General features: G+C 37.6%; 1 protein-coding gene across 1 annotated transcript; it reads right to left on the bottom strand.

The window, feature by feature from the left end:
- Positions 1 to 10,210: 10,210 nt before the first annotated feature.
- Positions 10,211 to 11,020, bottom strand: LOC138869615 (uncharacterized). Its single transcript, XM_070147247.1, has 2 exons — positions 10,898 to 11,020; positions 10,211 to 10,804 (listed from the first exon to the last, which is right to left on the bottom strand). Exons 1-2 carry the CDS (start codon positions 11,018 to 11,020, stop codon positions 10,211 to 10,213), a joined length of 717 nt encoding a protein of 238 aa, XP_070003348.1.
- Positions 11,021 to 13,019: the final 1,999 nt, after the last annotated feature.

Genomic DNA, 13,019 nt, shown 5'->3' with positions numbered 1-13,019 from the left:
AAAACCATTAAATTTCCAGACTTACAATTTTCACTAAAAATTCATAACTCGAGCTAGGGACTTCCGATTCCGATTCCGGGCATATGCCCAGGTCTCATATTTTAATATGAACCCACCGGGACTATCAAAATATGAGTCCGGGCCCATTTACAAAAAATATTAACCGAAGTCAACTTAAATGAAGTTTTTAATCAAAAATCTCTATTTTTATCAACTTTCAACACAAAAGCTTTCCGGAAACATGCCCGGACTACGCATGCAAATTGAGGAGGGGTAAAATGAAGTTTTAAAGGCCCTCGGAATGTAGAATTTGGTTTAAAATCATAAGATGACCTATTGGGTCCTCACAGTTATGACATAGATATAATAGTTTAGTCGAAACAGAATCAAAGTTCATGTGCTTAATATGGTAACCTTATGCTCAAATCAACGTTGAAACCAAAAACAATCACCTTACAACCCAAACCTATCCAAAATTCATCAGAATTTAATCAAACTTTGTACACATGTCCAAAATCATCATACAAATTTATTGGAATAATTAAAACCCGATTTCAAGTTCGTTTACCCAAAAGTCAAACCTTGGTAAACTCTTCCAACTTAAAGCTTCTAAAACGAGAATCATTATTCCATATCAATCCCGAACCACTCAAAAAACAAAACCAACCATACATGCAAGTCATAATACATAATATGAAGCTAATCAAAGTCTCAAACCACTGAATGGAATGCCAAAACTTAAACGACCGATCGGGTCATTGCATTCTCCCTCACATAAACATATGTTCATCCTCAAACGTGCCAAGAGTCATTACAAAGCCATCAAATTGCCATATAAGCACAACAACACCACCTTACAGAGGATCCTTACTTCAATCTTGGTCCACAAACCTTAAAACCCAAATCCCCAACATCCGGTAGTCATTATATGATCCGATTCTTGCATCTATGCACCATATAACTCTGAACAAGTTGTATCAATCCATAACCACGTCTCAAGACATAATCACATGATATACCACATAACTCAAATACTCGTAGCAATAACTTCCGACTGCAATAGTTGCTCGAACCAACCTGACATCGGTAACAAACCTCATATCAACTAAAACCTTGTTCTGAACCTTTGTACACTATCAATGATGAAAGAAACATACAGAAATTCATAACCACTTATCAGATTAACAAGCCATGGAGCTCTCTTACCCGATAATAACCATAGAAACAATCTAAGCCGACTACTGACATAATCCTTGCAAATCTGATGGCACTCATTTCAAGCCCAATAACCTCACCTCATCCAGTACAAGTTACTTGACCGACCTGTTACACAAATCCTACTTAGAGCCACATACCATGCAATCCGTGCACCAACAAACAATAACCCAAATATACCCAATGATGGAAAGAGAATGGAAATGAAGAAAGCATCCCGCCAGTTCAACAGATACCACTACAAAGCGTAATGCTATCAATCCACCACACAAGGGGAAACATAACACACGAAATAAGCACGAAGAATCATATCCTAGCATAACGCAGTTGCGATGCATGGCATAATCTAACACCGGTCCACCTGGAATAAGTCGCGCCCTGATACTCACAGTCAATAACCATAAGCATATCAACATCAAACACACGAAGCGCATGACCATAGCTATGGAGATATGGATATCATTATATACCAGAAACAGGAAGAACATAACCAAGGCACAATCAACTACTCAACACCCCAAGAGCAATCTCACTCAATTTTCTCTACAAAGCCCAAACATAACCGCATTGGTGTGAAGATAACCAATAGATCACAACCCATCGCAACATATGAGACATACCAGAACACAAATGTGATCCACCCTAACCAATAACATACCCCTCCATAATAACTATGTTGAGTAGATAAATCTGATTTAGAACACACATCCTTATTAGATCTTCTAGTATTCTCAAATCAATTCCGATCCTTCCGAAATAGGTAGATAGCCTCCGAATATCCCACATTAACATATCTATAGTAAATACCATCAGTTGACAATCTCTTAACATACGTTCATCAATCACAACCATGGAATAATCTGCCTCGAGAACCCTCTTAGCCTTCAAATCTCTAGAATATTAGAATCTCCATATCCGATTACAACTACACTACTTAAATAACTGACACATTCCTCACATACGGTCTACCCATTAGAAGTACTTGTATAATTCTTTCGTTCCATAAAGCAAAATCTGGACATCGATAGTCGATCAACCAGGAAATTATTATAATACCAGTTAGACCTCCGCAAGTCGAAATACAATGTGACTTCTGGAGTACGCACCCTTCTTCGGTGGTATCAAATAATGCTAGCATTATTTTAAACATCTGAAATCGCCCATACTGTCTAGAACTCATGACCCCATCCATACAAAAATCATAACACGCAACACATTCCTTGTGCCGATAGCAGACATCTAGCTCAAGCTATGGTTGACATTATCGAGAACTCTTCGAGGCCAGTCCGCACATCACCAAACCATCATAATTGAACTTCCCCAACTCAACCAAGTCACGCAAGCCGTTAAACACAAGAGTATTTCCACAGAATGCTGGTGAAGCATTACCATACCAAAAGACCAGTCACCTTTGTTGCTATACTGACCTAACACCACCGACCTGGCCAATTTATTCTAATCCTCCTCAACTTGTCTTAAGGTCAACACTTTCTCTTATTGGTACATAATGATTCTAAGTAAAAGCTCGTTGCGTAAGACCCTAGAATGAACCACGTCATCCAAAAACCCATAAACTACTGTATTTCCTCTAGAGCACCCAACAATGTTGCAACCGAGATACCCACTCAGAAGAGACCTTCTATGAATCTGAAGATGTTTCTCTAACCTCTCTGATGCTGGAATGTAGCGATAATACATATATACCTCAAGTTCCGGCACCAGCCCATGAAAATCTCATATCTTAATCATGTACCATTCTAGGGAAGCTCTAAACACTGCATGTATACCTCAAACCCAAGATTGATATGACACTTGCCCATGCAATCTGATCGTCGATAGTAGACTCCCTCACTATGATGATCCACATTATCAACCTTCATAAGCTTGTACAACTCCAGTCAAATACACGAACCAGTTGCATCCATACTTGAATAACTAAAAAATTTACCAACATGTTTGCGTCCTTAGACTGGACAATACCTTGAGACAATGATAGAGCATCTATGCCCCCTCCCCTAGCCCATCTGTAACATTACAATACGTTGGAGCATAGCTGATACTGAGTGTGCAACATCATGTACGAGTGGATGTAAAAGGATATCAATACTGCATGATAAGGAATAAAATGAGTGGTTCCTAATAATTCTGTAGTTTCTCGAACATAAGTACAGACGTATCCGTACCGATCTGCAAGACTCTAGTAAACTTGCTCATAACTCGTAGCACCTATGAACCTAGATCTCTGATGCCAACTTGTCATGACCCCATTTCCCACCTTAGGATGTCGTGATGGCGCCTAGTCCCTAAGACTAGATAAGCCAAACACGTGCTGATTTAAATAACATAATTGAACTATTTAATCATTTATCATAAATTATTAATGACATACATAGCCGCAATTATTCAATAGTTACACATTTCACAAAATAGGTAGTACGAAGTCATAAGCACTTCAAAAATACACTAAAATTTCAAAACACAATACTGTTTTGAATTACAAATTAACAGTAACATAATGAATAAGATGGTGACTCCGAGGTCTACAAATGTCAAGCAGGTATACCTTGAAGGTTCTTGTCGATGCAACTCTTAATAACACAATCAGAATAGCTGGATCTACACAAAAATGTGAAGAAGCGTAGCATGAGTACACCACAATAGTACCCAGTAAGTATCAAGCCTAACCTTGGTAGAGTAGTGACGAGGCCATGTCAAGACACCTACTAGACATAGAAACCTATTCAAGATATACATAAGCTAATAATGGAAAGAACATCAATGTAAGACCAACAGAGAAAAATAATTAATTTGCAACCAACAATAAAGTAATAGAAACATAGATGGAAGCAAGTAGTAAACGAGTAATAAAGAAACAACATAATCAGAACACCGATGAGATGTAAATGAATTGAAATAAGAAAAAAATGGAGGACAACTCAAATAATCAAACCACTCCCAATGCATGGACTTAAACAAGAATTATCCCAAGGCACCTCACCTTATAAATCACAAGTCATACACTACAATTTTCAAATCTTATACATATGGCACCTCATGCCCAGAATAAAAATCACCTTCGCATTTCAAAGGCCACGTGCTACCATGTACTTTGCAACCATGATAAATATTAATTTAGATGAGCGAAAGATATATTTAGACATCATAAAACATAATAACAATCTTGAATATGGTAAAGTGTCAAATGAAATAATGAGCTTATTTTAGAAATCAAATAAAGTAAAACAATGTACAATTTGTATGAAAAAGAGTATAAGATGGGTTTAGTTTTAGAAATTAATAAAATTAAGTAAAAGTATCATTTTTAAACAAAGCAAAACATAAGTTAAATTAACGAATTAAATATAGAATTTGCTAAAGAAAAACATGAGAATAATTTTAAGTAAGGTAAACATCTAACACGATGATGAGTATTATTTAAGAACCCAATTATAGTGAAAGTGCGACAACCATCTAGAATAATAAGGCCCCAAGTGAGATAATGAGTTCTATCTTAAGAGGCAGATAGAATAAAGCTTGTTAATAATTATTTTATTTAAACTATTATGTTACCAACAACTGAACAGAATATGACATAGTGACTCCACGCAATTAAATTCATATTGACAATCAATTCACCAAGTTATAACGGAGTCACAGATTGACATATTAAAGCAACACAACAAATCGCATAGAATGCATGACTCACACAAGAAACAACAATCACTCCAAAACCAAGATAACGACGAATAACTAAACACAATAAAAACGCAGATGAATGATTGAAAGAATAACAATGACCATTCTGTTGCATCCCCTTTTTCCCTTTTTGACAGGGAAGTCCGGGTTTTGAGATTCATGGGGAAAAATAACTCGTTTCCTTTTGGGAATTAGGTATTTGAAGAGTCGCCACCTAACGGATTATGGTGCATTAGGACACCTCAGATTGATTAACTCTTGGACTAGTTTGCATTACCAGAGATTTAGGGTAAGGGCTCGAAATAACCTTGAGGGGAAGGTGTTAAGCACACCTCGCGGTCCACAACGGTGGGTCCCGACCGAACTTAAACTATGTGAATTAGTCATGTTAACAAGTAAACTGTTTTAACACATATTTGCAAATAAAGGCATGTTTTTGACATTCTAAGTACATGTATGATAAAAGTAATGAAAGTAAGGGAAAAGGGTTTAAACAATTTGCTCATATGTAAAGAAAGTAAATTCACTTAAACAACGGGAGTTGGAAAAAGGGTCCTAGGTTGGTTAGCCTACAGGATCATACCCACACAATGACCGATAATCACTCCTCAACGAGGGGCTACACGGGACATTAGCGCGTAGTCATCATATCCTTACGACCCAATTTTCTCCCTTTGGTCATAGCCTAAAGCATTCTAGCAACCTTGAAAGATATCCTATGCGTGTACTACCCGTTCCTTTCTTTTGGCCCTGAAGGTATTTAGGACCTCTAATTCAGGTAATTCTAGACCATCCTAAAGTACTTAAAGGAGAAAAATCTAGGCGTCAATCAAAATAGTTAGGAATGCATTAAAGAGAACAATTAAAGGATCATATTTAACTCCACAAAACATAACAAGTAAGTGCACGTCTCAAACAATAGTTTCAATTATTTAAGAGAAAACCTTAGGACATGATATCTAGGTGAGTAGAGATTATTCAGTACTGGATTATGACCAATGTGTCTAAAACCTATTCATCTTGCCTACTGATTTTAGACTTGTTGATTATGAGCAATCACAAATAACATAACACAGTTTTACAGCTGCAGGATTTTTAGTCGCCCTATAAGCTTACCTAGGTGTATAATAGTGGCGTCCTATGAGCATGATATCTATTATTGATTACGAAGGTAGTAAATCAGCAAACAATTTTAAACGGGTAATTTGGGTCCTATAGTCATGCTTTCTAGCGATATTGATTAACACGAAAAGAGTAGGTTATTTAATTAAACTAACTCAAAACTTACCAGTATGACCTTAGAGTAAACTGATTTTAGATCTAACTAAACTGATCCTATAGGCATGATTTCTATTAAAACGGATTTTAATCCTATAGGCATAATTTCTAAGGAGACGAATTTGAATACATGCAACAATGGAAACTGAACTTCGATTACTTTACACCTTATAGGCATGAAATCTATTTATAAAGCTGATTTATATCCTATAGGCATGACTTCTAATTGTATTAAAGTAAAGCATGCAGAATTTATTTAAACCAAAGCCGATCCTATAGGCATATTATCTAACAAACATATTTGAATCGAAATAGACCCTATAGGCATGTTATCTAACAAACACATTTGAATCGAAATAGATCCTATAGGCATGTTATCTACCCAATTTTTCCATAACATACAGTTACCCTCCCTTTTTATCTAATCACCCCACTGTTTATTTACAATAATTATTACAGACCAAGAAATGAATATAAATTACATAAATAGAGTGGAAGTCAAACTATAGGGAGCCTGAAGCAGGACCAAAAAAATCTGGTGTACCATTCCTTCACTAGTCTCAAATGCCCAAAGTTCCATAGCCCAATTCATGTCTAGGTATGTTGGAGTTCCCAAACGACCTCAAGGATACCGGGCAGTGCTCACATCTAGACTTTCATCAAACAAAGACTGATTATATGCAGTGTGGAAGTGCCAGCCCTGATATGCCAGAGTTCAGAGAGATCTCAAGGATCTCAAAGTAGTACATATATCAGAGGGGCATGACTTAGTTAATCTAAGAGTAATGTGAGAGTGCATAATGACTTGAAAGAGTTTCGTAAATAGTATAAAGAAGGTTTTAGGAATGGAAAGAGTTTTTTGAAAACCAGTACATAGTTAGGGTAGAAACAGTTTGAGAAAACATGAAGAACACATTTTTTTTTTTTGGAATAAGAGAGCAAGTCACAGAACACACAATTTAAAAACAAACTTCACACAGGGAGAAAGGGGTAGGGGACACCTAGAATGCACATTAGTGTTGGCAAACAAATACACAGATTCCTCAAGAAGGCAAGTTAGTTACAAAGATATGTTGAGAACACATAGGTCTTAGACACAAACAAGATCTCATTGGTGAAGTAGAAAAAGTTAGACTTAGATGAACAAACTAGTAAAACACTTCATGAAGTATTCCAGGTTTTAGAAATACAAATCATATACAGAACAAGCAGAATTTAGACATGCTGGGTGAGACAGTAAACACACAATGCAACTTATACATACTAGTGAACAAATTATCTATAGCAGTATTGGCATGCTAAACAATATACTAGTTATATCTTTTAACAGAACAAACTTAAACACACTGTGTGATACAGTAATCTAGGCATGCTAACTGCATATTAGATAGAGTACCAAATAAAACTGTAAATCACCACTAATTAACTGCAGCAATAATGAAAACACATAGCTTTCGAATGTGAATTGAATTAGGACATACCAGTTAAGGAGAGAATACAGAGTATAAAGTAGAGATGGTGCAAGTAGCTAGCCTTGTCTTACAACAAGCTGGATTAGTAAGAATTAAAAGTAACAGAAGAGAATGGAGAGTTTTTGAGAGTGTGAGAGTGTAGATGAACTATTGTTCGTGTAGAAGTGAGGAGTAAAAGAGAGAATATATAGAAGTTAAGAACAAGGAAAATAAGGTAAAGGAAATCAACCCTTCTGCAATTAAGGAAGACACAGAATCAATTATACATCAGTTAGTATAATTCTTCCTTAATTAAAGGTAATCAACCAAAGGTAAAGCCAAAATATATTTAAGGAAAGAAAATCAAACAAGCAATTAGGGGTAAATAGACAGAATTTTAATTAAGAAAATGATTGGTGAGGAATCAGTAAATATCACAATTAATCGAACAAGGTAAGAAAGCTACTCAAGTTGTAAATAAGGAAATAGTCAGGAATAGGTCTTTACAAAACAAACTGATAAATCAAGAATCCAAATCAATCACTGATTATAGGAGAAAAGTATAGGTTTACCATGAATAGGTAAAAAAATGAACATAGACATGTAGAATTAGTAGAAAAGTCGACCCAAAAACAACAATAGAGGCACATTAGGATCAAAAGACATCGAATTAGGCTAAGCAGAATCACAGAAACCAAAGCATATGACAAAGTCAGTACCAAAGTAACTTAGACAAACTTAGAATGTCGAAAAATTAGGGCTTTTAGCATAAACAAGTTAGGGTTAGAGCAATATTCATGAAATCGGTAAAACACACAAGAAACAAAAGATTAAACACTCAAAATCATCAAACATTTTGGAGAAAGAACATTTCAGGAAACCCTAGTCATAGAAATCAAAACCAGAAGTATTGTAGTGTTTAAAATCAGTCAGTGGTAGAGGAACAAGGGAAACATAAAGAAAAATCACAGAAATTTGAAAAACATTTCAAGTATGCAGAGATTTAAACAGTAGACAACAACGAATCCAAGACATAGTGCTAAAATTGGTTGACAGTAAAGAAATAAGAGATCTTTAAAGAAAAGTTATTGTCAAACTCAGAATCCTTCCAGATCTACAGAGATTGGGACATATTCATGGCCAAAGATTAGGGTTTCGTTCTTCTGCTCGCTGGCCTTGCTTTGCTCCGTTATGGAGGCCTTATTTGAGTTTCCCAGGGTAACGCCTGACTGTTATGGAAATAGATCTTTCGAAAATATGTAATTATTGATAAAAATAAAGTCATTTTGGAAACATATTGATATATCAAGTGAGTTTTAGATGAACTAGTGACTGTAACACATTCTAGAGACATTGCAGCTTCCTTTGTTAGAATTTTAAGGGCCCCCCTCAAAATTCTGCTCAAGTTTGGCGGATGATCCTTCAGCCGTTTTCAGGTAATGGGTCATGTTGAACCTTCTTCGGAATTTTGAGAATCCTTCTCAAAATTTTGTCCCAGTTTCTTAACCGAATTCTGATCGTCTGACATATGTTGGCGTTGGCAGACTTGCTTCAAAATTTTGAGGGTCCTTCTCAAAATTCTGCCCTAGTTTCTGATTTTGGGGGGAAAGGAAAATTTTATTATGATATGACCGAACCCACAGGGCTGCCTACGTATCCTCTCTTAAGTGGGAATCAGGTCAAGTGTAGTTCAATTACATCCGATGAAGAAATGTAAATAGTCTAAGCATAGTATCTTTTGATTGCGTCAGAACTGATTGGTTTTGGCTAAATTTCTCCATCCATTTCTGTAAGTATGAGTGCTCCTCGTGTCAGCACCCTATGAACCATATACGTGCCTTGCCAGTTGGGAGAGAATTTACCTTTAGCTTCATCTTGATGTGGGAAGACCTTCTTCAGCACCAGCTGTCCTGGCACAAATTGTCTTGGTTTGTCCCTTTTGTTGAAAGCTATAGACATTCTATTCTGGTAAAGCTTACCGTGACATACTGCGTTAATCTTTTTTCCGTCTATAAGAGCTAATTGTTCATAGAGGCTCCTTATCAATTTTGCATCACTGAGTTCATCTTCTTATATGATTCTTAAGGAAAGAATCTCTACCTCGGTTGGGATGACAACTTCGGTGCCATAAACCAGCATGTAAGGAGTTGCCCTGGTTGATGTGTGAATTGTAGTGCAGTATCCCAACAAAGCTAAAGGTAGCTTATTGTGCCATTGTTTGTGGTTTTCTACCATCTTCCTTAGTATTTTCTTGATGTTTTTATTGGCGGCTTCTACGACTCCATTCATCTGAGGTCTATAGGCTATGGAATTCTTGTGCTTGATTTGAAAGTCTGACACATGGATTTTATCAGATCACTATTGAGATTGACTGCATTATCAGTGACAATAGACTCGGGAACTCCGAATCGGTAAACAATACGATCTTTAATAAAGTCTGCGATGACTTGCTTGGTTACAACTTTGTAAGATGCAGCCTCTACCCATTTTGTGAAGTAATTGATGGCATTTAGAATAAACATGTGCCCGTTTGAAGCAGTGGGTTCAATCGAACAAATGACATCCATTCCCTAGGCGGCGAATGGCCAAAGTGAGCTTTTTACATTGAGCTCATTTGGCAGCACTTTTATCATATCAGCGTGCACTTGACATTGGTAGAATTTGCAGACATACTGGACACAATCTATCTCCATGGTCATCCAAAAGTAACCGGACCTAAGTATCTTCTTGGCCAAAAAAAAACCATTCATGTGCGGGCTGCAGGTCCCGGCATGTATATCCTTAGGTAGTTTAGAAACCTCTCTTGTGTCAACACATCTTAGCAATCCCAAATCAGGAGTTCTCCTATACAAGTTTCCTCTGCTGTGGAAGAAGTGGTTGGACAATCTTCGGAGCGTGCATTTCTGAGTGTGGTTTACATGCTCCAGATATTCTCCTTTCGCCAAATACTCTTTGATGTCATGGAACCAAGGGTTTCCATCTATCCCTTCCTCGACATGAGCACAGTAAGTCGGTTGAATATGGATTCTCACTGGGATAGGATTAATAAAATTCTTATCTGGATGTTGTATCATAGATGACAAAGTGACCAATGCATCGGTAAACTCATTCTGAATTCTGGGCACATGCCGAAACTCTATCTTCATGAACCTCTTACTCAATTCCTATACGTGGTGCAGATATGACAATATCTTGGAATTCTTGGTGGCCCACTCTCCTTGTACCTAGTGCATAAGCAAATCTGAATCACCGATTACCAGCAGCTCCTGAATATTCATGTCAATTTCCTTGTTGAGTCCTATTATGCAGTCTTCATATACTGCCATGTTGTTGGTGCAAGGAAATATGAGTTTAGTAGATACCGGATAATGTTGACCCATTTTTGATACCAAAACTGCTCTAATCCCCACTCCTTTGAAATTTGCAGCTCCGTCAAAGAACATCCTCCAACCATCGTATGCTTCGGTAATGTCCTCTCCTACGAACGACACTTCTTCATCAGGAAAATACGCTTTCAAGGGTTTGTATTCTCCTCCCATCGGGTTTTCAGCAATATAATTTGCCAATTCTTGCCCTTTGACCGCCTTTTGAGTTACGTAGACGATATCGAACTCACTCAACAGTATCTGCCACTTGGCTAGCTTCCCTGTTGGCATGGGTTTTTGAAATATGTACTTTAAAGGGTCCATCCTGGATATGAGGTATGTAGTATAGGCACAAAAGTAATGCCTAAACTTCTGGGCCATCCAGGTCAAAGTACAGCAAGTGCGCTCTAGTAGAGAGTACCGCGCTTCGTAAGGTGTGAACTTCTTGCTCAAGTAATATATGGCTTGCTCCTTTCTCCCTCTCTCATCATGTTGTCCCAGAACACATCCGAAGGCTCCATCCAATACAAATAGATAGAGTAGTAAAGGCCGCCTCGGCTCTGGCGGGACCAAAACTAGTGGTGTGGATAGGTACTCCTTAATTTTGTCGAAAGCTTTCTAACAATCCTTGGTCCAGCTTGTTTCGACATCTTTTCTCAGCATCTTGAAGATGGGTTCACATATAACTATGGACTGTGCTATGAAGCGACTAATATAGTTAAGTCGTCCTAGGAAGCTCATCACGTCCTTTTTGCTTCTAGGTGGCGGTAATTCCTGAATAGCCTTAACTTTAGACGGATCCAACTCGATCAACTCGACGACTGATGATGAATCCAAGTAACTTTCCAGTGGGAACCCCGAATGCACGCTTTGAGGGGTTCAGTTTCAAGTTGTACCTTCTTAACCTGTCAAAGAACTTTCTCAAGTCTGCTATGTGGTCTGCGGCCCTCTTGGATTTGATAATAACGTCATCCAGATACACCTGTATTTCTTTGTGTATCATATCACGGAAGATAGTTGTCATGGCTCTCATGTAGGTAGCCCCAACAATCTTTAGACCAAATGGCATCATCTTATAGTATTATACCCCCCATGGTGTAATAAAGGTTGTTTTCTCTACGTCTTTTTCATCCATCCAGATCTGGTGATAACCCACGAAGCAATCTACAAAAGATTGGAGTTCATGCTTGGCGCAATTATCGATAAGGATGAGTATGTTTGGTAGTGGGAAGTCGTCCTAGGGACTTGCTCTGTTTAAATCCTGATAGTCAACACATACTATGACTTTCCCATCCTTCTTCGGTACTGGCACAATGTTAGATAACCAGGTTGGGTGCTCAACCACCCTGATAACTTTGACTTTGATCTACTTGGTAACCTCCTCCTTGATTTTCAGGCTCATATATGGTTTAAATTTTCTGAGTTTCTACTTCACCGGCGGACATGACTGTGAGCCACTATAGACGTGCTCAAACCAGTTATGTCATCATATGACCATGCAAAAATGTCCTCATATTCCTTTAGAAAATGGATGTACTCCTCTTTCTCTAATTGTGATAAGTAAATGCTGATGCGAGTCTCCTTGACAGTCTCGGCGTCCCCCAAATTTACTGCTTCGGTCTCTTCCAGGTAGGACTTAGGCTTATTCTCAAAATCTTTAACTTCCCTCACAACTTCCTCAGGTATCTCATCTTCTTAATCCGAATCATTATTCTCATGTTGCGTTGTCTCATTACAAGTCACAGTCACTGGTTCATCAGGAAAAGTAACAATAATGCTATAGAAAGAAAAAATATGAAAGATAATAATAAATAATAAAGAGCAATGCATTTGATTAATACTCAAAACATCCAAACGAGTACGGCTCGATGAATCGAGCATTTATTTGAAACAAGTAAATCTTTAAAATAAAGTTACTGAAAATCTTAAATGCCTAGAATGGCTATAGAAATAAAATCTGCCAAGCTACCCAGGGGCTCGGCGGGCCCGGGATGGTGTGGCGGTCCAGTTCTTG

Source organism: Nicotiana sylvestris, chromosome 5, assembly GCF_000393655.2.
Source record: "Nicotiana sylvestris chromosome 5, ASM39365v2, whole genome shotgun sequence".
NCBI classification, from domain to species: domain Eukaryota; kingdom Viridiplantae; phylum Streptophyta; class Magnoliopsida; order Solanales; family Solanaceae; genus Nicotiana; species Nicotiana sylvestris.
Note: the sequence above shows the minus strand (reverse complement) of the source record. Positions and strands in the feature narration are given on the sequence as shown.

Excerpts from the sequence above, each read along its gene's own strand:
- LOC138869615 (XM_070147247.1), bottom strand. The coding sequence starts at position 11,020 with ATGGGTCAACATTATCCGGTATCTACTAAACTCATATTTCCTTGCACC. Across the intron at positions 10,805-10,897 it reads TGAATATTCAGGAGCTGCTG|GAATTGAGTAAGAGGTTCAT; the intron begins GTAATCGGTGAT and ends CACCACGTATAG.